Below are 25,634 nucleotides of genomic sequence, written 5' to 3'. Positions count from 1 at the left end.
TGATAATGTCATTTCATCAATACTCTGTGTGTATTTATTTTTTAACCCATTATAAAATAACCTCAAGGTTTGAAGCTTATTTTGGTTAGGAATTACTCTGTTGAGTTAGGTGATATTATGGAAAATTTTCAAACTTACGTACAGGTAACAACTGAAATTAAATTTTTTATGTCTTCTGCAGTGGGGTACATGGGAAATACCAGTCTAAGTGTTTATTTTGAGAAGTATGATTTTCTCTTTTGACAACTGACATGTATCTGTAGCATCAAACACTGCATCACAGGACTGCAAATGTGTCAGATATTCCAGTTCATTTGAAAAGGGAGGAAAAAAATTTTGGAGTACTTACTCGACATCGAAAGTTGTGAAAACTCTTATACCATTCAAATCAGTTTCTTACTGGCAATTTTTAATTTTTTTTTAAGGTGGCCAAGGATCTGGACCTCCTCAAAATCAGATGCAAGCACCACATGGCCCACCAAATATGATGCAGACCAATCTAATGGGACTTCATGGAAATATGAACAACCAGCAGGCTGGTGCTAGTGGGGTGCCACAAGTTAACATGGGCAACATACAGGGACAGCCTCAGCAAGGACCACAGTCTCAGCTTATGGGAATGCATCAGCAAATTGTATCCTCTCAAGGACAGATGGTAAACATTCAGGCTCAGGGATCGCTGAATCCTCAAAACCAGATGATACTTTCTCGAACTCAGCTCATGCCACAAGGCCAAATGATGGTGACACCACAAAACCAAAATCTTGGTCCTTCTCCCCAAAGGATGACCCCACCCAAACAGATGATTCCCCAGCAGGGACAACAGATGATGTCTACACACAATCAGATGATGGGACCTCAGGGCCAGGTCTTGTTGCAGCAAAACTCAATGATGGAACAGATGATGACCACTCAGATGCAAGGAAATAAACAGCCTTTTAGTACTCAAAACCAGTCCAATGTTATGACGGGGCCAGCTCAACTGATGAGAGGACCAACCCCAAACATGCAAGGAAACATGGTGCAGTTTACTGGGCAGATGATGGCACAGCAAGGCCCTGTGAACGGTAATCCTTCTCAGGTTATGGGAATTCAAGGGCAAGTTTTAAGACCCACTGGACCTGGTCCTCACATATCTCAGCAACTTGGGGATACTACTACTACAACAAATAATGATGTGAACTTGACACAGATGTTACCGGATGTTCCTGTGCAGCAGCCAAACATGGTGTCTTCTCACATGCAAGCAATGCAAGGAAACAACAATGCTTCAGGGAGTCATTTCTCTGGCCATGGGCTGCCTTTCAATACAGGATTTAGTGGAACGCCAAATGGGAATCAGATTTCCTGTGGGCAGAATCCTGTTTTTCCTGTCAATAAAGATGTTACGCTCACAAGTCCGCTCTTGGTTAACCTTCTACAAAGCGATATATCAGCAGGACACTTTGGTGTGAACAACAAACAAAATAATCAGAATGCCAACAAGCCGAAGAAGAAGAAGCCTCCAAGGAAGAAGAAAAATAATCAACAACTAGAACAAACAACGTAGGTTTAATATTACATTGTTTTTATAAGGGGCATGGGGAGGCTCCACAGGCAACTTGTCAATATTTTTTCAGCAAGTATGGGGTGAGAAAGGACCTGTATTATTTCATACTCTAGCAGTTTCTCTCAAGAGTTAAATGATAACCCATTGGCAACTCTGCCACTGGAAAGTTCATTCAAGATTAAAAAAAAACCATGCAAACATCCCAGATGAATTATAAACCCAATTTTAATGGCACCATTCTTTATGTTTACTGGGTAAAGGAAGTGTAGAATGTGGCACATGGTGCCACAGCCCTTGGAAGAGGAGGCTGCCTTTTTTAAGCAGCCTGACAGCCACGATCAAAGGTTGGGAAGTACTTTCAGAAGAATTAGAAGCCTCCATGTCACATGTGCAGTAGAGATTTTTGCGGGGTTGTTTCCTGAATTATATGTATATCTGGATGTGTTTCTGCCTGGAATTGAGCTGGACTTCTCTCTTAGTTGAAGCTGCAACTAGAATATAGGGGGAGGAATCTGGTACTTCCTGGGGATGAGGATAACAGGCCCAACAGTGGTGGTCTTCCTGCCCTAGGAGAGATTAGGATGGAAAAAAACCCACAACTCCTGAGAGGGAAGAGGCAAATGGGTAATATTGAGAGATGAATGAATGTACCTGTTTAGTGGAAATATGAGATTGCTGAATCCTTTCATTCCTCTTTGGCCAGCGTATTCTTCGTTGACCAGCTGTCCTATAACCTTTTGCTGTTGACAGTCTACTAATACCAGCACAGGGTGGTAGACTAGTGCTGCTGTACCATTATTTAGCTAAAATGGTAAAGGCAGATATGCTGTATCTAATTATTCTGATGCTGCAGATGAGCCACAGGGGCATTGACAGAAATCCATCTGATGGAACATCTGGGGATTGTTTCCAGTTTGCTTTAGAAAAAATGGAATAACTCTGCACAGAAAATTATAACCCAAGAATATCGAAATTCCAAAGTTAAATTCTTAAACAAACAAACAAAAAGGTAGCAAAGGCACATTAAGCTACTGGTGTGGCTCTGGTTCCACCAGTCCCAATCCTTTGAATAATCATTGCAAGTCTTTAACCTGAAGTTTATGCCACCTTTTCCAGGGACAGATGTCCAGTTCAGTGCAAAGAGTGGATGGCATTCAAGTACTAAGCAACTGTTCGATATTTTATTTTTTCCCTTGGTTATTCAGTGCGTAGCCACAACCTGCATTTTATGCACAATGTCAAGATTCCTTCATGAAAATGGAATTAATTTTCTCATGGACATTTTAGTTCTGGACTGAAACAACTCGCATCATCTATAGCAAGTGATCTTCTGTGACAATTGTTAATTGGTTTAACTAGTACTAAAATAAAATGCAGGAGCTGTTACATGCATTTTACAGATGCAGAAATGCTGCATAGCAAAGATAAAGCAAAGATGCTAATATAATAGGCCTTGACAAAAGTCTTTCAAATACCTGCTATATAATTATATATGGTCCTGGTATGGCTTATCAGCTCAACACTGCTGCAGAACAGGCCATGTGATTTCAGATTAAATCTGAAGGAGTGAACAGTCTATGGCCAGCTGTGAAAACCTGGTTAAAGTAACTCACCTAGAACCAAGTGGCCAGTGTGTGATTAGACTGCAATGTTGGGGTGATTTGGAAACTGAGATACCAGCTTGTCTCTTGCAGTGCCTGACTTGTTAAACCTCATCAGCTTCTGCAATGTGTAGAACAGGGATCATTCATGCCCAGGTGGGCAGCTACGGACAGCCACGATCCATCCAGCTGCAGTGCTGCCACAAGGAGCAGGGCAGGCCTGTAGGGAAGGCCATAGGTGTTGATGTGCTGAGCTTTCTAGCTTTGATAGTCTTTGGCTCTGTGGAAGGGAGATACATGAGGGCATGTAAGTGTCTTAATTTTGCCATTCCAGAAATCTTAAATGCAAGTAATTTGGCAGGAGCAGGTGGTAACGGTACATTGCACGAGGTAGTGTTGTGTTGTCCAGTTGTAAAGAATAGTAGTAGCATAATGGTAGAATGTGCATCTTCCTGCTTTTGATACATTAGATCCTGCAGAGAGTCTCAAATAAATAACAAGCAGATACTTTCCTGTTTGTTGTTCACCTGACATTCAAAGCTATCCAGATGTCTTTCAAACAATAACAATGTCTTATTTTTCTTTGTATCAAAACCATTCATGTTGCATAGCTGCTACCCAGCAGCAATTTGTATAGTACCAGAAGGCACTGCTGATAATTTGCAGTGAAGTAAAATACGCAAACCTTGTATCACTATTGTCATCTACATCTTTCATGGAAAGTGGGATTTTTTTGCCCCAAACCAAAGACAAAAATGGCCTTGTACTTCTAGGTAGGAAAGATCTGGTGCTATGTGAAGGAAGGGAAAAAAAAAAAAGCTTCAATTTTAAATAGGTTCCAATAAAATAATAGTAACTACTACTGTAGTGAGCTGTCTTGCCAGGGAAATGACAGAGGATTCAGAGAGAGCACTCTCTTCTGAAAAGAAAATCCATTAAAGAAAAGCCTTGTTAGGATTTTGTTTTCATTGGTCTTACTGATGATCACCCAGCTTCAGTGTGGCCTGGGAATATCAAGAAAATATATAAAGCTCTCCTATGAGCTTACAAAGCCCCACAAGACTATTTGTTCATTAAAAAGTGTTCACAACAAAAGAAGCCTAAATTACAGCTTTTCTATTGAGCTATGACAACTCAAAAAGAATTCCTAACTCTTAAACCAGGCTTTTAATCAGATTTTGGCGTACTTAACAAAGGAAATACCACTTTGTACTTATTCCATCACTTAAATTTTCAGTGAACATTCTCTTGCGATTGCTACCTGCAGAATGCTGTTTTGGCACCTGGTATGGATTAGCATTTTGTTTCTCAATGGGCTGTATATTAATCACTTTATTCTTGCAGGAGCATTAAGAAGGGAGCTATCCTTAAAAATATTTTTTGAGATTATACTCCAGCAAAAGGAGGGTGACTGCTATGAGAACTGGCTGCAATACCTTCCTGCCTCATTTGCTCTTGGCTTCCCTAGCATTGTTAGGCAAGCTCAGCATTTTCCTCTCTTGGAACTGCTGATTCTTTTAAATTTGATTTGGATCACTTTCTTCTGTGTCAGAAGCAATCAGGATGCTTTTCACTTCGGCTTCTTCTCTGTCATTCTTCCTTAGAAATTTTAGAATTCAGAGCAGCAAACCTTATGTAGAAATGCAGCTAATTTGATAAACATGCTCAAAATGATTCTGTTTTTTTTCTTAGAAATAATTTCTGAGATGTAATAATATAATAACAAAAGTACCTTTAGCAAATATGGTTTGTAGACTGAGCCATATTGGAATGTATGTAGGATAAGTGAGCTATTGAAAGAGTTTATTCATCTGAGTCTGAAATAGTTTTAAGGGTTTGCTTAATTGAGGAACTTGTCTTGGTTTTCATTCCAATGCTATTTTGGAAAAGTAGGTTGTTTAAAAGTGCGTCTATTTTCTGAACTTGAAGACTGTAGGTAAGGGGGTGTAAACTGAGAAAAAGATGCTAAAGGAAATGTGATTGTAGATAAAACGTGTTAGTTAATTCTATTAAATACATGCACAAACAAACAGTTGTTTAATGTTCCCCTGTGCACAGACTGTAAACATCATGTACTTCTAGAACAGAAATAATACACTTGGTGAAATCACTGCTGGCATTCAGATTTGCAGTATCCAGTGTGAAGTGTGATGGGCAGCTGGTGAACAGCACTGCAGGACAAAGAAATTTTTCTCAACCAGATTTAGAGAGCTTTTAACTCCAGGTCTGGAGGTGACAGTCCCCCTGTACACATGGGAAATGAAACTCATTTAGCATCAGAGGATGAGTGCCTTTCTATAAAAGCAGCAGTTGTTGCAGAGCATTGTACTGTGTCGGCAGGGCTGGTTCTGCTTGCATCTGTACTGTAATTTTATTTTTGCATGCCTTATTTCAGCATCTGCAGTCCTTTTTGGTTTGGGGGGGTGGAGAGGGGGTGTTTTGGTTATTTTTTTGTCTTCTGGAGTTCTCTCTCCCGTCTGACGAGGGATTTTGTATCTGAAGAATGTGCTTGAGAATGCAGCTGGTGGAGCAAAGGGTTCACTTATGACAATCCATACTGTATGTAATGTGCAGCTGGTATTTTGTTTGGGTTTGGGTTTGTTTTTTTTTTTACATCCAGAGAAAAAGGGAAAAAAAAACCAAACCAGAATATTTGTCCCCCTCACACAAACTTCTCATCTTGCTTGTTATTCGTATTCAGAATTTGGGGGTTTTTGATGGGTGGTGGTTGCTAAATATGCCCAGTGAATTTCAGCTACCTTCAAAATTCAAGTTATGTTTAAGTTTTCCAGCGATTACCGTAGCAGTCTTTCCTATAATAACTGCTCTTCTTTGCTAGCAAACAAAACTCATGTCTGTTTTGCAAGGTTTGTACATTTTGCCCGATTAGACCCATCTGGCAGGAGATGTTTTCTAAGATCGATTTTGCACCATGATTGTTTTCTAGGTTAAACCTGTTTGCAGTGATGCTCTGCATTGGCTTTTATCTAATCTTTAACTGTAGCATTTTTAATCTCCCACCATTATCAAGAAATAATAAATGGCAAAATTACAAATTTAAGATTGTATTCACAATTTTAGGCAGTTATTCCAGTTATTTGCTGGCACCTACATCAAAGGCTGCAGCTCCTCTGGGTGATACTGCTGCCAGAATTTTTGTTCATTTGTGGCTGCTAATACAATGCTTCTGGGGCACGTGTATGTATTTTGCCAATTTTCATCAAATTTATTGGTGGAGGCATGTAAGCCTACAACAACTGCATCACAAAAATTGGTGGTGTGCTGGATTAGACAAAAGGTATAACTCTAACTACTTTCTTTGGCAATACTTGTCCGCTCAGCAGCAGCGCTTGGAATGGTTCTGTTGTTTGCCCCATTTCTTACCTTTCTTCTCTCTTGGCTTATGTTCTCCCTAGTTTTGACCCGTGAAAGTTCAGGGACTTTCAAGTCACACACTCCTTTTTGAACATTGGTTGGGTACTTAATAGCACATTAGGACAGGCCTGGGTCTCTCCATGTCAGCTGTACAGATGCCAGAAACTGTTACTCTCAAGTAAAATTAAATGAGGTAGATCTCTCCACCTTTACATGCTTCAAATTCTTATTTTGCTGAAAATTTCTTTTGTCCTTGGCATTTCTGCTTTATTCTGTCTCTGTTTGTTGGCAGTGGGCTTATTTTGATGTCTTTAATTTTAACTCGGAGCTTTTACTATGTAGATCTCCCTACAGCCTTCATATATTCATGAAGCCGATAAGCAGTTAAGGTCTTTTACTCTTCATCCGTCTTTATCTTACATCCTCTGACCATATATATTGATAGCTATGGAAACTTGTTTTTTCTAAGTCTGCAAAAGCTGTCTTGATCCAATGGAAGTATTAGGTGTTCAATCTGAACAATTTTAAATGGTCCTAGAGAGTCTCCTGGAGCATGAAGTACCCCTGGAGAAAGACTTGGGAGTACTGGTGGATGAAAGACTGAATATGAGCTGGCAGTGTGCACTTAACAGCCCAGAAAGCCAACTGTATCCCGGCCTGTATCAAACGAAGCATGGCCAGCAGGTCAAGGGAGGGGATTCTGCCCCTCTACTATGCTCTGGTGAGACCCCACCTGCAGTACTGCATCCAGCTCTGGGGTCCCCAGGATAAGAAAGACATGGTCCTGCTTGAGCAGGTCCAGAGGAGGGCCATGAAGATGACCCGAGGGCTGGAGCACCTCCCGTATGAGGACAGGCTGACAGACTTGGGGTTGTTCAGCCTGGAGAAGAGGAGGCTGTGGGGAGACCTTTCAGCAGCTTTCCAGTACCGAAAGGAGGCCTACAGGAGAGATGGGAAGGGAGTCTTTATCAGGGAATGTAGTGATAGGATTGAGGGGTAATGGTTTTTAACTGAAAGAGGGTAGATTTAGATTAGACATTAGGAAGAAATTCTTTACCATGAGGGTGGTGAGGCAGTGGACCAAGTTGCCCTGAGAGGTTGTGGATGCCTCATCCCTGGAAGTGTTCAAGGCCAGGCTGGATGGGGCTTTGAGCAACCTGGTCTAGTGGAAGGTGTCCCTGCCCAAGGTAGGTGAGTTGGAACTAGATGATCTTTAAGGTCCCTTCCAACCCAAACCATGCTGTGATCACTTACAGAGCCTCAAGTATCCCACAGAGGTCTGTGCTCTGGCGGGTGACTTACAATGTCTGACACGTCAGTGTGGTTTTGCTGTGATGTTAACAGAGGTCTCTGATACCCTGAGCTAGTCACTTCTGGGTACAATACTGGAAGAAATGGTGCTACCATTAAAATAAATTCCCATGCATTTACCTGTGATACTTACTTACCTATACAGATGTCACAGCAGTATTAGAGAGAAGCCTGTTTATTTTAAATATATTTATCTATATAATTTGGAATATCCGTTGGCATTCTCTTGGTTATAAAACTCAGATTCAAGGTAGAAACAAAGGAAAGAAATATTTAAGATCAATAGAGCACCAGGCAACTTGTTGTCTTTTCGGTAGTATTTAAGGCACAGGAGTGACTGTCAGCAGACGTAGGCTCTGTGTTCACATTTGTCATGTTATGCCAGAGGTAGCAGTGCATTTTAGTGAGTTACTTGCTGGTCTGTGAAAAATGCTAGGAATTAATTACTTGAGTACTTAGTTATGGAAGCAGAAGTCAAAGACTGATGTGAGGGCTGGATCTTAACTGCAATTATTTTTCTTTCAGTTCTTCAGAACCACGTCCAGCTGGCCTGGAGGAGAGTGATCAGTCATCGATGTCTGGAGAACAAGGAATGAATTTAGATAATTCAGGCCCTAAACTTTCAGATTTTGCAAGTAGGCCACCAGGTACTAGGATTTTTGTGTGTATTATCTGAATGTAATAACTATAGGAGAGCTTTTAACTGATCTTTGTGACAGTTCTATTTTATTTGTGTTATCACACATTCAAGTCCAAAGCTTTTTTTTCCTCCTAGTAACTAATTGGTACTATTGTTTAACTGTTTTCTTTGAATTAGCTCAAAATGAAGAGGTGGCCACATTCTCATGTATCATCCTGCAGAAATCATAGTCAATACTGTAGAGTTATTCAGCAATAACATAATTGGTAAAAATTTCTGTATTTCTAGCTGTAGCACAGACTGATGCCTTAAAAAATTCAGCATTAACCAATGGCTGATTTTTTAGAGTTAAGAAATAGAGGTTGCAGTTGGAATTATCCTTTGCACGTAGGGAGGATTAAATCCAAAATCCACAAAGGAATTTATATTATGAGCCAGACGGGTGATTCTTAGCACCGTTTTTGGCCAGGTAATACATGACAGATTCTACTTTGTACACTAGAAAATGTCAGACCTGTAGCAGGTATGCTAGTCCATGTCCCACAGGGCCTGTCAAATGTTTAGTTTGTTTTAAGGAATGATAATTAGTGAAAGTCCAACTCTGCATTTGTAAGTGAAAGTAAGCCCATGGACAGCTGCAGAGACTTTTCAGGTGACATGAATCTGGAGCTAGTAGCTGATATGTTACACTAAGAGATCTCCAATTAAGTGTCATGCAAGTCATTCACACATTAAGTAAAAATATTTTTAAGAATTAAGTAAAATCTTTGTCCTTATTTGTAAAGCCTGTTTCATTAATGTGGCTCTTCCATAAGATAAACAGGTTCCTGGCTATACTTTCTATCTGTCTGATCCTGTTTGTTACAGGAATTCTGCTTTCTCTGATCTTTGTTTGGTTTTAATGAATGTATCATCTTGTCATCTTAGGTTATCCATCTCAGCCGGTGGAACAAAGACCACTTCAGCAGATGCCACCTCAACTCATGCCACATACACAGCAGCCACAGCAGCAGCAGCAGCAGCCACCACAGCCACCACCACAGCAAGCCCAGGCACCGCCACAAACACCACAGCAACAGCAGCAGATGATGATGATGCTTATGATGCAGCAGGATCCCAAATCGGTCAGGCTTCCTGTACCACAAGGAGTTCACCCACCTAGAGGGCCTCTGAATCCAGATGCTCAACGAATGCCAATGCAGCAAAGCAGTAACATGCCAGTAATGGTTAACCTCCAAGGTCCTGGATCAGTGCCTCCATCTCCTGATAAACAAAGAATTTCCTTGCCAGGCAATCCTCCTCTGGGAAATAATGCAAGAAAAATGGTTTATCAAGATAATGTACAGAATCCTTCCAGCTCACCCCTTGGAGAGGTTTCATCAGTATCCTCCCTTCCAGAAGGAGGTGGAGCTGAAGGCCCCCCAGCATCAGTAGCTCAGAATAATTTGACATCTCATTTAGTAGTTTCACAGAACCAATTAATGATGACGGGACCCAAACCTGGACCGTCTCCACTTTCAACTGCACAAGGTGCAAGTCCCCAGCAGCAGTCTAATTCTCTGCCTAGTGCTCTTACACACCATTTTCCAAATGTTGCCACCCCATCACAAACTTCAAGGCCTAAAACCCCGAACAGAGCAAGCCCAAGGCCATACTATCCTCAGACTCCTAATAACCGTCCACCTAGCACAGAACCATCAGAAATTAGCTTGTCTCCAGAGAGACTCAATGCTTCTATAGCTGGTCTGTTCCCTCCCCAGATTAATATTCCTTTACCTCCCAGGCCTAATCTCAATAGAGGATTTGATCAGCAGGGTCTTAATCCCACTACTTTGAAGGCCATTGGACAAGCCCCATCAAATCTCACAATTAACAATCAGTCTAGTTTTGCTGCTCCACAGTCACACAAATTGGAAGGCGTGGTCATTAATTCAGGAAAACAAACCAACACTGGAGGAACAAAGAGAGCAAGTCCAAGCAATAGTCGAAGGTCTAGTCCTGGATCCAGTAGGAAAACTACACCAAGCCCTGGCAGACAGAATTCAAAAGCAGCTAAATTATCATTGACAACTCAGCAGAACCCATCTCTCTTGCAGAACATGGAATTACAAAGAAATATGATGGCTGGTCCCTCTTCTTTGCCGACACCTGTGACTACAAGTTTTCAAAATAATAACATGCTAAGTAATCAGAATCCTGCTATTTCTGCACCTGCTATGACTGGCATTCCTGAAGACAATAAAGAGAGCCTTAGTGTGCCTCAAGATAATGAGTGTCAAAGTGCACAAGGTGTCCAAGGTAACAAAGACCAGCCAAGTATTGAACTAAAAGGTATCCCTACTCCAGAAATGAAAATGTTGGTTTCAGAAGAACAGTCAAAAAAAGATGGGCAAGCCTTAGACACCAGTAAGCTTCCAGTCATGGAGGAAAGTAAAACCATGGTATCTCCAGCTATGAGGGAGGCACCAACTTCTTTAAGTCAACTTCTTGATAATTCTGGAGCTCCTAATGTAACCATTAAGCCCCCTGGGCTGACTGGTCTTGAAATGGCACCGATAGTCACTACTGGTGAGGAGCTAAAGAAGATAGCTGTCATTCCTCCACTACAAGATTCATCCTTGAGCAAAGAGCCATCTAATTCACTTAGCTTGCCTCAAAATAATGAGCCCTGTTCAAATCCAGGGCACCAGGAACTGGGAGAAATGAACTCAAATGTTGCACAGAGTGTTCCTCCAGTAATGCAAAGGCCTGTCAGCTCTTCTATTTCAGGTTCTTTACCCCCCAACCAGATAACAGTTTTTGTAACTTCAAACCCTATTACATCTTCTGCTAATACATCAGCACCGTTGCCATCTCACTTGCAACCTGCTTTGGTGTCGACTGTTGTCACAATGCCCAACGTAGGGAGCAAAGTTATGGTTTCTGAGGGACAGTCAGCAGTTCAGTCTAACTCCCGGCCACAGTTCATTACACCCGTTTTTATAAACTCATCGTCAATAATTCAAGTTATGAAGGGCTCTCAATCAAGTACGATTCCAGCAGCCCCGATGACTTCTAACTCTAGTCTAATGCCTCAGTCAGTTGCGGTTGTTGGTCCTTTGCATATACCGCAGAATATAAAGTTCTCTGGGCCCACTCCTCCCAGCACATCATCCAGCAGTCCTGTTTCTAGTATTCCCACCAGCAGGCCACTGGTTCTTAATCCCTTGGCACCTCCTATTCAGCTGTCTTCTCCTGCTACAACTTCTTCCAGTGTTCCTTCACATCCTCCTGCTCAGCAAGTCAAAGACTTCAGCCCAGAGGAGACCACTTCTCAAAGTGGTGGGTCAAGCGACCAGTGCTCTGTTACAGCAATGCAGTCTGGACCTGTGGTTTCACCTCTTCTTACAAGTAGTCCAGGATCTGGGAACAGACGCAGTCCTGTTTCTTCGAGTAAGGGAAAGGGAAAAGTAGACAAGATTGGCCAACTCTTGCTGACTAAAGCGTGCAAGAAAGTCACTGGCTCCCTTGAGAAAGGGGAAGAGCAATATGCTTTGGATGGAGAAGCAGAAGGTCAGGGACTAGAAATGTCAGTCCCAAATAGTTTGGGAACAGAGCAATCACCAGCAGAACTAGATAATAAAACTGTGACAGCTCCAGCACCCAGTCTTATAAAACAGAGCACTTCTGGGGCTGGCAGTTCGAGTGTCAGCACTGCGGCTGCTGCTCCTGCCTCTGCATCTCCAAGCGTACCAACAAGCACTCCTCCTACGAGCGTCCTGTCGGTTGTAACCACTCCTGCAGTCCCAGACCCCGTGCCTGCAGCACCAAGCACTAATGGTAGTAACCACAGCAGTTTACCAGCTGAGCAAACTGGGGTTGGTGTGGTGGAGGAAAAAGCAGGAGCACATCAGGAACTGCTACAAAGTACAGGTAAGTTCAGTGCTACCCTGCATAAATAGAAGAAACAAGATTGCTTTTGTTAACTTCCTAGGTGCTTTTTTCCATTAACATAATAAAATTTAGACACTGTAGGCAAGGCCGACAACTGCTTTTTTGTTTCTAATATCCGAGTGACACAGGCTTGTATTTCACTAAGATTCATGTTTCAGATGTTTTATTTCAGTTTCCATTTACTGCTTAGATGGGGTATTTGTCATGAACATATGATGCAGTAACAGAGAAGTGACTTCATGTAACTCTTAGAATTAAGGAGAAAACGTGGATGTATCAGTAATGACAAAAGTAGTACTTAAGGTGCCTTTTATACTGTTAGATATACTTGTGTTCTGCTTCAGTCTTGCCAGACTTTTAATTTTTGTAACTTATTTTGATTTATTGACTTAATTATGATATTTTGAGTTAATCCTAATAATACTAGTTCCCTTTTTGAATAACCTTAACCCTCTAAGGAAATAGCTGAACAACCTCCAGAAGAAAAAGAAACGCCAAAACCCCTTATGTCTAGGGAAGAATTAAAATGCTTATTTCAGAGAAATACCTGAAAAAGTTATTATAAGTGAATTGTGTCCAATTCAAAAACATAAAATACCTTCACATCTGAACTGTTTTCTCCTTTACCATTTTAATTTGAGCATCTGACAGACTTTATTTATGACATTGCTGCTATTTCTTGATGCTATTTTTAATCTATTGAAAATGGTGTGGAAATAAACCATCACTCTTGAAGTAAGCTGTCTGAATATCCATTGTGCTTTACATCACAAGTTTAGACACAAAAGATAAAATCATGGAAGATAAAATCCACAGAAGTCAGTGGAACTGAGAAGTTCAGCTTGAATGTGACTTTCCCTGTGGCTATTAGGTTGTTGCAGCTGTATGCCACGAGAAAATGGAAATTATTACTTTGAGCTTCACAGAAAGAATTCTGGTTTGTAAGGAGAAAAATGGAAGTGGATATTCTTTAAACAGGAATGTTTAACTTTTTATCTTGATGTTCTTTGTAAATTCATTATCACATATAAGAGGAGACTAGAAAGCATTAGCCCAACAAGAATTGTTTTTCCATCTTATTTTTTAACTTGGCAACCTAAGAAATGTTAAGTCACATGATCTTATTGCTAAAGGACTTTGAGGGAGCCTCTGGAGCATATTTTGCCCTCTTGCAATTTAATTGAAAGAGTGAGGGCATTGATTCATTAACAAAGATGCTATTATTCCTCAGAACTTCTGTTGAAATGAGCATTAAACTTAGAGGGACTAAACTCCTTAATTTTTAGGACTTTCTTTCATTTCTCAGTTTGGTGAAAAGCTGTTACCTTTAAAAATGTGGTTTATGATACTTAATTTCATCACTCATTCTAGTTTGAGAAAAGTCGCTTGGGATAGTTTTGCCAAACTTTTTTCTAAAACTGGGGAGGTATGTGTGGTGGGGGGAAAGTAGAGGGTAGGTTAAAAAAATTGCATCTGTAAATGAAAAAATGCAGTAAGCTGGAAGATAGAGCATTTTGTAAAAGCAGCGCAATTGCACAACGAAAATTCTTGTGACTCCCTTTGAAAATAATGCTTTTTCCCTCCACTTTTATTCTAGCATCCTCTCAGCATTTAACACAGAAAAAAAGTTCAGTTGCACCATCAGAAAGTACTGTTCAAAGAACAGGTAAATCTTACTTTGGAAAAGCAAGAATATAGGTGAACTAAACTCTGTAATTGAAAATTCATTTATTTTAATGCATATTTAATGGTCACTAATATGCTTGGTAGTTTGGGGGTTGTTTGGTTTTTTTTATTTTTTTATTTGTGCTTTTGGGATTGATTTTCTTTTTTAGATACATTGTGCTTTAAAAGTCTCCAAAGCCTTGTTGGAGATCCAGTATGGGATCAAGTAAAACAAATGAAAAAATCACCAGGACAGTTTTTAGATAGTCATAATCTGTGGAGGGACTGCATTTGTAATGATATGTTGTGTTTGAGTTTTGAAGTTTTGTTAAGAGCAAGTAGGAGTTTTTCTTTTATGTGGGACACTTCTGAAAATATTTTCAAAAGCCATGCTGGGAACATAAGTTTTAGAGTTGTAATCCTTTTATTTCTGTTCAACTTTTAATGAACCCTCAGCAGTGTGTCAAGGATGGAGCCCTGGCAGATTACTTTTTGTCATTGTCATCTATTATCATGGTGTCTCACCATCAATTCTGTGGTGTTTTAAAAAAGTAATTTCCAAGATGAGTAGGGAAAATGGATAGATGTGGACTTGTGGATGGGAAGTGCCACTCGCCTTCGATTTGCCATCTCTAATATGATTAGAAGCAGAGCTTTCAGAAAGTACAAATTGTACTAAATTCCTTTCTTTGAACTTCCACTTAAAGATGTTCACACACCCTGTCGATTGGCATCTGACTCATTGCCCCAGTGCTGATGTGGCTGCATTAGGGAGTTCCTGCTGGGAGGGGGAAGCACTGACATTACTGACTTTTATTATTGGATATTCTCCCCATTCAAATTTTGAGTAGAAAGAAAAGTAACTCTTTCCTTATGTTGCTTAGTCTATTCTTCTTTTGTTACCAAGAAATCTGTTTTTCCTAGATGGTGCTATATACACTTACAGTGAAGAGTCTGATATTCCAGCAATACAAATTGTAAGGGGTATTTAACATAAGGGAACAGATACTATCTGTTTTCTTACTTTTTTTACACCTTTGTTCCTTCTCCTTGGGTACTAAATTGATCTTAAAGGCAAAGCCACAGTTTTATGCACTTTTATCCCAAAGACTGCAGGGTGTTTAAGGGTGAGACGGAGTACATAAAGGCAATGTGACAAACAGTGAGTTAATACATTACATTGTAATGGTAGTCCCTAAACCAGTGGCAGTTTCTCATGAGAGGTGCTGTGTTTAGGTATAGATAATCCCTATCAACAAAGAATCTGGTGGATATGGGGAGAATTAAAAGATGGATAGTAAAAAGATTAGGTATCTTACATGATGAAAAGGAGAGCTGTTTATTGTGGTGAAGACTCAAAAGGAAACCTGATCTTTATGTATAAAATCACTATGTAAGAGAGAGAGAAAGAAGGCAGGTCAGACTTCTCTTTACATAATCTCCTGAGAGATTTTTTTCAATTCAGTAGAAGTATAATTGGGCTTCAGGAAATTGTCTTCCTTTGCATTAGAAGATATTGCTCCGACAGTTGGTTGGGTTAAGGCAAAATTTTACATGCATAATAGATCCAGATTAGCGTTTTTAAGGTTTAAAACTAATAAAACCTAGAAGTTTTAGAAGTAATAAACTGTCTAAAATGGAAGTTTAAAAAGGGAGAGGACAGTAGCCCTTGTCAGGAAGTTTCTCTACAGTTTTTTTTCCTTTTAACTTTTCTCTGTCTTAGCTGGTGCAGGCCATAATCAGAAGGAGCACTTGGCTGATGTGGTACTTTGATATGTTAGCTTGCTTTGCCTTGAGAGAGAGGTTTATTCTTCAGACCTAATACATAATGAGAAAAAATGTGAGATAGTCATGCCTTGTCAGCGGATATGTACTTCTACAGCAGACTTTAAAATTATCTTTTTCTTTTGTAGAACTTGAAACAAATGCTCCAGTAGTTGCTGGTCAAAGGTAAGGAGATAGTTTGTGTAGATTCAGAATAGATATAGCTTTCATGGGAGGAAGTCCCTTTCTCTTTGCTTCAGTTGCACAACTTTTGCTACTGCTCTTCATTTTCTTGTCCATACCCTTTCTGTCCTGCTAAGAAATTGGGATAGTTGAATGTTTCAAAACATTGCTGAAATGTAGAATTTAAGGTAACTTTTTCCTGAGTCTGTCTTCATGATTTGGGCAGTGTTTCCTCTTAGCCCTTCAGCCCTGAGTGTTGCATGTCTTGATGGTTCCACTGTTCTGATATTTTCTGAAAAAAAATCAAAGCCAGAACCCCCAAAGCCTGCAGCTTAGCTGTCATGTGAATCTTTGTTTTCTGAAAGTAAGTCTTTCTAAAGTTTGTTCTTCTTCTGCCTTTGTGACTGTTTTCTCCAGAATTCCTCTGTGTTTTCTTGTTGACACTTTGCCAAAACCTGATAGGAAAGCCAGGTTGAAACTTCCATCTTGTCCAGATTAAGACATTCAGTAATTAAAAGATCAAATTTCAAATGGTTCTGTTCTGTCAGAAGAAAATATGGTTTCCAAGATCTATTTCTGTTAGATTCTAAACCCACCTGGCTCTTAAATTCAGTCTAGGCAGCCGTAATGACAGACCTTCATAAGGTTTTTGGACCACTGTACTGGCACAACTGACCAGGTTTTTGATGCTGCTCTCGTCAGTGGAGTGATCCCCTAAGGCAGGGCAAGAGGTGCAATTCACTCATTTGGTTCAACAGGAAATAAGGCAGTGTCGTCTTTTGTAAGGGAGGTAATGCAGTACATTTTCTCAGATCAGGAATGACTCTGTATTCAGTATTTAACTATATTTACCTTCACATGGATAGGGATCTTTCTAGTTTTATCAAAGACGAACTGAAATTTCACAAGTTTTTTTTAGGGTAGAATTTTTCTAAAAAGCTGGAGGTGCAACACTTCACAGATGAGCGGATTCCCCAAATGAAGTGTCCCTTGTGTGACCATTCTCCAAACTCAGTCAGCACATCAAGTTACCATAAGTGCCTTTCTCTGTGGATTTTTCTGGACTGATGCTTTTCTGAGCACGACTGGAAAAGAAGGAAAGTTTTCAGGCAAACTGTGAATCTAGTGATGGCTGATACTCACAGCGGTCAGCTTTGAGCTCCTGGAGCTCAATGCATTATGGTAAAAACCTTAAGAGGAACCTTGCAACCTGCAAAGCACTAGAAATATTTTTACTTGGGCCAACTTGATTTCCTCCTATAAAAGCAGAGAAGTGATGTGTTGGTTCCTATGAGACAATCCAAGCAATGGATTAGTCACTAGAATCTGTAAAAATTCTCTGTAATAACTGAACTTCAGCTGATGATGCCTGTTTGCTTACCTCGAGGTATCCTCTGAAGCAGGTGGCTGTTGTTTCAGCTGCCCAGGTTACTTAGCAGACCAGTTTGTGACCTGTTTGGGGGATTCGCTTTATAGATTGCCCATAATACTGCCTTACAGGGAGATAGATTTCAATATTTATTTTGTATCTGAGACAATCCACGTGTTTCCATATTCTCCTCTGCTGTGTTTCCTTGCTTGGGAATGTTTGTTTCTCCTTTCATTGACAAACTGTGTTTTATTTCAGATGTCTGTTACTTAAAACTACAAGTATTTGTAGTAGTTTTTCTTCTCAAAGCAGGACTTCCTCTGAAACAGTGACACTGTAGTGGAACCTCTGTAATGCACAGGTCTGCTCTGTGTGTTTTCAGTCAGTTCTCTGATTCAGGTAGCCTTTCTTGAAATCTTGCAAGTATCACCCAAAGGGCATGAAATGAGTTTTATTTCTCATTTTCCATTATCAGCAGAATAATTTATTTGGCTAATTACTTACCTTTGAATTCACAGCAGATAAGTTTAGCTTAATCTTCAGAAACCACTTAGTCATTGGAAATTGTCTGGCATTAATGCATTAAGGAGAAAATACCCAAACCTCAGAATAAGGTTACAGGGTTAAGAGTGATAAAATAAAAGAGGAGTTTAATTACAAAATGTAGCACTCCATTTATTGTCTCAGTGACTAGAAACACAGATTTCCACACTACCTAAAATTATTTTTTTATACCAGAAAAAGTTTTCTGTTATTAAAAAAAGGATTTTAACTTCAAGCTTTAAAGCTTGAAGAAAGTTTTAAATAAACCTTAAGCTTTTTAATATGTGAAGATATCACTTGGATCAATGGAGTGAGTCTTTTCAGCAAAAATGAAAGCTGGCATACTCACAGAAGAGTTCATAATTCCTCATGTTCATCTGCAATTTCAACTCTGTATTCCCATATCATAGCAGTCTCTAATGTAACTTGTTTGCTTTTCCTAGACTTCAGTAATGGTGGCACCTGTGGAAAACAGAGCAGACAATTTATAATGCATCTAATTTCTTGGTCTTCTAATGTTGAAAATATTCTCTTTGAGGACTTCTCAATTCTGTATCCTCTGATAATTTTTAATAGAAATGGACTATACTCTGGCTTACTCAGGTCATTCTTCATCTGATAAAACTTCTGGTATCTCTAGCATTTCATATCTTCAATGCTAATAGTCCGGAACTGGTACCTGTGTTGGTCCATCCTCCAGCTTGTCTGAGTTGCATAGAAAAACATAATTCTTCTTACACTTCATCAGAAATATTTTGTCCCACTTTATTAGTAATGAGACAAAAGAGAATTGTGAAAAGTCTAAAACTCCAAATAGAAGAAATTCAAGAACAGAGGACTCTGCCGCTTCACAGGAAACTGTAGAGAATGGACAGCGCAAGAGGTCCTCCAGACCAGCATCTGCATCCAGCACTGCAAAAGGTAAAATGCACAGCCATCATTTCCCTGGAGAGGGCAGGAAGTAATGTACTTCCCCAAATAATAACCCTTTCAATAGCTGGCTCATAACGATGGTTTACAGCTTGTAAATGTTGTGTGCTTTAACTCTAGTTTCAATGATTTAGACACAGGTTGAAATGTTTACCGACATCTGTACTGGCAGTAAATCTTGTATGAATTTCCCATTGTTAAATTTGTGCAACTTGTTTTCTGCAGTACTCATCAACGTAGTGTTCAGCAAGCTTGCTTAGTTGAGGTTGAATTCTCTTGGCAGAAATGTGTTGCTATTAAAAGGACTGTACTCAAGTAAAAAAGTGACTTTTTTTTTTCCCTGAAGCCTGAAAGACACAAGACAAATGCTTAAGTCTTCCCAAGTGCATGGTCAGCTCTTGTGAAGCCAAATGCTGTAGTTCAGGCACGCTCAGAACGCTGCCTGGATGGCAGCCTGGAGCATCAAGGAGTGCTGTGTGCTAATGCACAGAGCCTCAGCTGTTCTTTCCAAGAACATGTGAAATCCTGAAGTTACAGATATTAACCCATGGCATTAGCAGTTGCTGACGTGCCTTATTTCTACACAGGTTACAATCTTTAACAAAGTATGCAGCATTTGTGTGATACACGTGGTCATTACCGGAATGCATGGTCCACGGTGCCATTCTGCATTTCTGAAGCTAACTGTGTCAGCTCCTTATGTTTAAGGGTCAGAAAAATTCTGATGGATGAAAGTTGTGCGAGAGGGTAGAGAAAGACCGTCAAGAGGCAACATGCGACCAATATTTTAAAGATAACATACAGAACAAAGAGGTATTAATACAAAATTATTATAAAAGGAAGTCAAGTTGAATTCAGCAACCATTTTCCATACTGAAGATATTAAAAGTTTGATGGTAAGAACATTTGCATTTAAGAATTTCACAGAAGACTTCCACTTATACGTAATTGTGCAATGACTCTCAAAGATTATGTAGAGGGACCTATATGTTCTGCACTTTTGTGGCTGCTGAATTTAATTAAATTTACTTCTTGTGGCAGGATTGTGCAGAAGAATCTAAATCTGTATTGTAAAAATAAATTATCTTTCATGATTGTGAAGAAAAGTTTGAAAAATGTGAAGCCAATGTAAAATTGATTTGGTGATACCTTCCTGAGTTTGAGGGGATCTGAAACGTATGACCTGCCCCACATACTGTAAGGAATAAACCTAAAGATGACAACCAGTGGCATGTCAAATTCTGAAAATGTGGGAACATGAAAGTACGTCAAATTTAAAAAATACCAGAACTCACTTAGGGGTTTTGTATTGACTGTATTATTCATTTACCTCTGTAAGTAAAATCATTGTTTTTAAAACATGCATCTGAAACTGCTGCAGTATCTAAGGGTTTTGCTTGAAAACATAGGTCCAGCTTACTGTGTAGTATCCTGGGCTTTGATTACCTTGTCTCCATGCAAGCAACTGCCTACTTTCAAGTTGTAGAGAAAATGAGCAAAACAAGACTCTCTTGAGGAAGAGGACAGGCTGGAGGATTAGTGAGGTAGCTAAAGAAGTGTAACAAGGTTTGCCACTTGTGCCTACTCTTTTCCACATTTTTATTAGTGAATCATAGTTTAAGAAAGCACATTTGTTTTGTATGCTCCTGGCCTCCCTCTAGACATCTATGGTTACATTATCTGTGTCCTGAGAAACTCGCTAATCCATGTTAAGGAGAATGCGGGGCTGGGAAAAGTTACCTTTCAAGATAGAGGCTGATTAAGGTCATTATAAAAATGGTAATTAGGAACAACTTACAGCAGGGAGAGAGAAGTAGACTTTGACCAGTTCATGTAGGAATTCCCTTGCTGAGCATCAGGAAGGAGGCGGAAGGATAACCGTAAGAGAAGAGGACACACTGAAAGTCAGCCCTCATCCGTAAATACACGGCCTGTTTCGGTGTCCGGTTTGGGGTTAGAAGCAGGCGAGGGAGATGCTGGTGATACTCACAAGATGCTGGTGATGCTCACAAGGCACTGGGGACTGGGACGGGTACTGACTGCTGCCCCATTCATTCTCCCAAATATGGAGACTTCACCAGCAGCAGGGGTGGCTACAGCTAATGCTGCTACTGGCCAAGCTACTTAAAAGTAGCATTGCTGCTTGGAGGGAGCTCCGGTGACTGGAAGTTGTGCCTGTTAAGATGTTTCACTTCTGAAAACTGATACTGTATTGGTATTTTCACTTTTTGCAGTACCTTTCCAGCAAGGGCTGTTTCAGCATTTACTGTAGCTTCAAGTTTGTTAAATTTTGCAATGTTGTTTGGTTCTGTGTTTTTTTGTTTTTTTTTAATATGACATTTAACAGGCATGAAGTTGTACCATGGCTTTCCTAGTTTTAGATGTCTTGGAAATTTTTTCCCTTTTGACTCTTAAAATACACACAGCTGTAATAGCTTTTGGAAAATATTGTAAAGATACATTGCCAACATTTAAAATCACATTTTTAAAAAATCTAAAGATGCAAATACCCTTGGTCCTTACTCCTTTTCTTTTTTTTGTTTTGAATGGAAACTTAGTGCCTTGGTAAGTGCACTGAAAATATCATCTGCTTTCACTGTAGGTTCTGCAAGTGCTTCTGGTTGTTCTGCTCCAGTGCTATATAATATTTTGTATCTTTCTGCATAAGCTGTTTTTCTGTGAATCATAATGTACACTGAAGAGACTTGTTTTGTAATGACCTGACTTTCCAAGGACTCAAACAACTAGATTCTTAACTTTCATGGCAGGTTCCAAAATACTGTCCTAAGTTTTTTTTTATAACACCACCTCCATGATGCTTGGGTCTGATTGGCGCAGTTTGTGCCCAGCGCTGTACTGCTGTATCATGGAGACTTCCTTCTGTGGTACAGCTGAGCAAGTCGTGGCATGTGGGGAACTAAAGTTAAAGAACAGTTAAAAATACATGACTCTTTATTTTTAAGGCCGTTATATTAGGACTTCAAAATGTTAAACTCAACACTCGGAAATAGTGTCCTAACAGAAGCTAGGGGGAACTTGGTGTTGTATCGCTGCTGACAGCTGTCTTCAGGGTAAAGGGTCCATTTGTGTTACGTCTTGTGAAGAGTCAGTCCCTGTTCTGTGGAAATCCTGGTCTTCAGAGGTTTTCACTCTGGTGTGATTTTTGGAAAAATAAAAGGGCAATCTGTGCACCTCTGGTGAATGGCTTACCGACTTCGTATCCATGCTTTTTTTCTTCTCTTAATTTCAGAGACGAGTGCCAGTGCAATGCAGTCAAAAAGAAGAAAATCCAAGTAAATTACTGCATGGAAACATGAAACTTGTAAATGAGTGTGAATTTACCAATAGCAATTTTGAGCTGTGATTTTTCTTTTTTAAATAAAATTCTGTACAGTAAGTCATTTTAATATTATACTGTTCCCAATAAATGATTTTTTTCTAAAAAACAGATAAATAGATACAAAAACTGGGTTCTTCTAAAACCCCCTGGATTTACAAAGTGAAGTCCAGGGTTAGCACATTAGGTTAATGTGTTTGTATGAAATGGAAGGGGTGGGGAAGACAATTGTAAATTTATTTGTTTCCACTTTTCATAAATTTTAGAATACAGGGTTGTCATTTTTAGGTATTAAAATAATGTATTGTGCTGTTGTTTAAGTACTGTATGTGAATAGCAGTAAGAGGGTTTATAAACAAACCTGATCTTGTTTGGAAATGTAAATAATTTTATTATATAGTAGATCTGATGTATTTGTTGTAGAAATGGACCAGTGAAACAAAAAAATAAATTTAAGGGTTTGTATAATGTGGAATCCCTCATGCTCTAAATAAATGTTATTGTCCTGTAATTTGGGTTGTATTATTATTAGCAGCAATAACAGCATCATTCCAAACAGGAAGATTGAAGGGATTATTTAGAGCTCAGGCCTGCAAGCTCCTTATATGGAGCTTTAGAAAGGAATTTGTTTAACCACAAATGAATTAACCGATGCAGCTGTTCCTGCAAAGCAAGAAAAAAAACGCAAAGGCCACCCTCCTGCCCTTGGGATATGTGCAATACATACATAGTGAGGAGACCCAGAAGACACTGCTCCCCACAAATAAAGCTGCTCAGCAGGAAAACACGGTAGAGAAGAATGCCATATTAAATGGTTTGAAGACTTTCTGAAATGCGGTAGCCTGAAGTATATTCATCTGGATAACTACGCTGCTATCGGTGGTGACTGGTTTGTATGTATTGCTGCAGAAAGTAGGTCAGCCTCTTTGTTCCAGGAAGCTCTCACAGTGAGAAACTGAGAAGCCAGTCTTTTCAGATAGTTTGTTGCTTTGTGCACAAATAGATACTTACGCCTTTTTTCTTTTCTTATGGAATTTTAAAAATATGTATATCAAAAGGCTGATTAAATATAATTTGTCACCTTAAATATAATTTGTTAAATATAAATTGTCACCTTTTATAATGACTGAAATTACCTATTTGTGCACAAGGTAAAAGACACTTAGCAAGGCTAATGTCTCCGGTCCTCACTGTCAGAGTTTGGATGCTCTGTATCTTTTGCACAGGAAAAGTCAGATGTTGGTAAAGGAATGCCACCTCCTCCCTTGCCCCAAGAGCCCCTGTTCTCTGAAGCCCTGGCTGTCCCCCAGGTGCTTGCGCTGCTCATACTTGATGGGGTGGGTAGTATGAAGTTGGTTTCCACAAAAAGCATCTACTCCTATTTATATATGCATGTACAAATTTATGTATGCACTCATGCACATGAGTTCAGTCAATAGGAAGCAGTTTCTGAAATAGCCCATTTTTACTTCCATCCTCCATGTTGTGTTTCTTAACCCTCTTCTTTAGTTGGCCAGTTTGCAGAATCAGTTTTATTCCACATGCCAGTTTGCTCCACGCCTGTCAAAGTCTTCGTTGGAGTGGGAGAGGCCCTGCAGTTTGATGTACCCATCAAGGCTGCCTGAAACACGAGGGGCAGCTGTGCAGGTAACCTGGTGTTCACCCTGCTCTGTGCTTGGCCTTGCCACTGCTATCGCTGGTCACGTCAGCTGGGAAGTTCTGGAGAATGAGGAGCTGGAGAAAGTCCACAAAACTGGAAGGTCATCTTCACAGGCGAGGTCCATGTACCAATAAATCAGGGGAAGAGAGGGGATGCATTCAGGTTTGTGGAAAACGCCACATTGAGGGAAGCAGACAAGCTTGAGGACGTGGTCACTGTTTACAGGACCTTGGGAAAGGACAAATGCAAGATCCTACACATGGGAAGGAGACTTGTACTGATGCCTACTGATGCACTTGGCAGTGACTGGCTGGGGTCAGAGCCCTGAAGGAGAGCAAGCTAAGCCTGATGTAATGCAGCGAGGAAGGCTGCTGTACCAGGCTGTGCTAGCAGAAGTGTAGCCAGTGGGTAAGGGAAGTGATTGTTGCCCTTTTCTTAGCACTTAGACCACATCTGGAATATTATCACCTGGCTTCCACCACTCCCCCGTCCCCACACACAAGAAAGATGTTGCTAACATAGAGGGAACACGATAGAGGGCCACCAGGATGGCCAGGGGCTGGGAACACCTGGCCAAAGAGGAGAGGCTGGGGGAGATGGGCTTCATCACCCTTTCAGGTACTGGAGAAGATGGACCCAGGCTCTTATGGAGGTGGGTGCTGGGAGGAGACGACACCACTAGAATAAATGGAAAGAGGAGGTTCTGGCTGGATAGAACAAAAAATTCTCCCTGGGGATGGCTGGGCACTGGACCAGGGCTCAGAGAGGTGGCAGGATCCCTCTTTGGAGATTTTCAGGAATTGGCTGGACAAAGCCCTGTACAACATGGTCTGAATTTGGTATTTACCCTGCTGTGAGCAGGAGGTTGGACTGAAGACCTCCTGAGGTCCAGCCCAGCCCAAATGACCCTGTGCTTTCCTGCTGCCGAATTTGGTTTTCCCATGAGAAGGTTTATCAAAGCTCACTCTTACCAATTTTTTTTCATTCCTGGTATCTAACCTCAGAGTTCCTTGAAGTGATTCCCCCAGCAGCTCGGGGATCATGGGTGTAACACCCAGAGCACCCCTTTGCTTTGGTCTCCTGGAGGCACTGGCGCAGCACTGGGCTGCTGGGCTCAGAAAGCCCTGTCCCACCCCTGCGCAAAGCAGGTTGCTGATGACCGTGTCCACTCTCATTTGGGGTATCTCCAGGGATGTAGACTCCTCAGCCTCACTGGGCAACCTGCTCCTGTGGTCAGCCACCCTTGCAGTAAAAAAAGTGGTTTCTTATGTTTAAGTGGAGTTTCTCTTATTTTTTTACTTCAATTTGTGCCTCTCGTCCTGCCCCTGGGCTGAGAAGAGTCTGGCTCCATCTTCTGTGCTCCCCCACCAGGTATCTGCACACATGGATGGGATCCCCCTGACCCTTCTCCCCCAGGCTGAGCAGCTGCAGCTCTCAGCCTCTCCTCACCTGTCAGATGCTCCAAGCCCTTAATCATCTTAGAGGCATCTCTCTGCCTCTGTTAGAAGGTGGGTGGTAAGAACGTGTCAGACTGTTGTGTATGTGCTTGGAGAAACAGCTGATGCTGTAGAGATCGGCTGATGTGGGACTTGTCTTTCTCAAGGCAATCGGCATCTGCTTTAGCCCTTTCAATCATCTACTGAGTTTTAGAGTTTGGTAATGGGGAGGGAAAAAAATCCCCTCAAACAACTCAGCCTGTACCAGCCCCTTCCCTGTGTGTGCATTCTTGTCTTCAAAGAGGACTTTTTTCTATTGACTTGTCTCTGATAGTTAC

At 40.6% G+C, this 25,634-nt stretch overlaps 1 protein-coding gene across 7 annotated transcripts in view; it reads left to right on the top strand.

Moving 5' to 3' along the window:
• NCOA6 (nuclear receptor coactivator 6) overlaps positions 1-22,711 on the top strand; it is a 47,902-nt gene extending 25,191 nt beyond the window's left edge. For 5 of the 7 annotated variants that reach the window (XM_075058059.1, XM_075058029.1, XM_075058039.1 and 2 more), the window contains 7 exons: positions 426-1,545; positions 8,362-8,483; positions 9,404-12,388; positions 14,007-14,075; positions 15,988-16,024; positions 18,706-18,854; positions 22,114-22,711. In XM_075058059.1, the coding sequence (XP_074914160.1) occupies positions 426-1,545; positions 8,362-8,483; positions 9,404-12,388; positions 14,007-14,075; positions 15,988-16,024; positions 18,706-18,854; positions 22,114-22,160 (4,529 nt within the window). In that variant the 3' untranslated portion in view covers positions 22,161-22,711. Of the gene's footprint in view, positions 1-425; positions 1,546-8,361; positions 8,484-9,403; positions 12,389-14,006; positions 14,076-15,987; positions 16,025-18,376; positions 18,855-19,450 lie in introns of those variants that run through there. The other 2 variants (XM_075058051.1, XM_075058070.1) reach the window with 2 other exon arrangements.
• Positions 22,712-25,634: the final 2,923 nt, after the last annotated feature.

This window comes from Buteo buteo, chromosome 2 (assembly GCF_964188355.1).
Source record: "Buteo buteo chromosome 2, bButBut1.hap1.1, whole genome shotgun sequence".
Taxonomy (NCBI): Eukaryota; Metazoa; Chordata; class Aves; order Accipitriformes; family Accipitridae; genus Buteo; species Buteo buteo.
The sequence above is the reverse complement of the archived record's forward strand: the minus strand, read 5'-3'. Positions and strand labels throughout refer to the sequence as shown.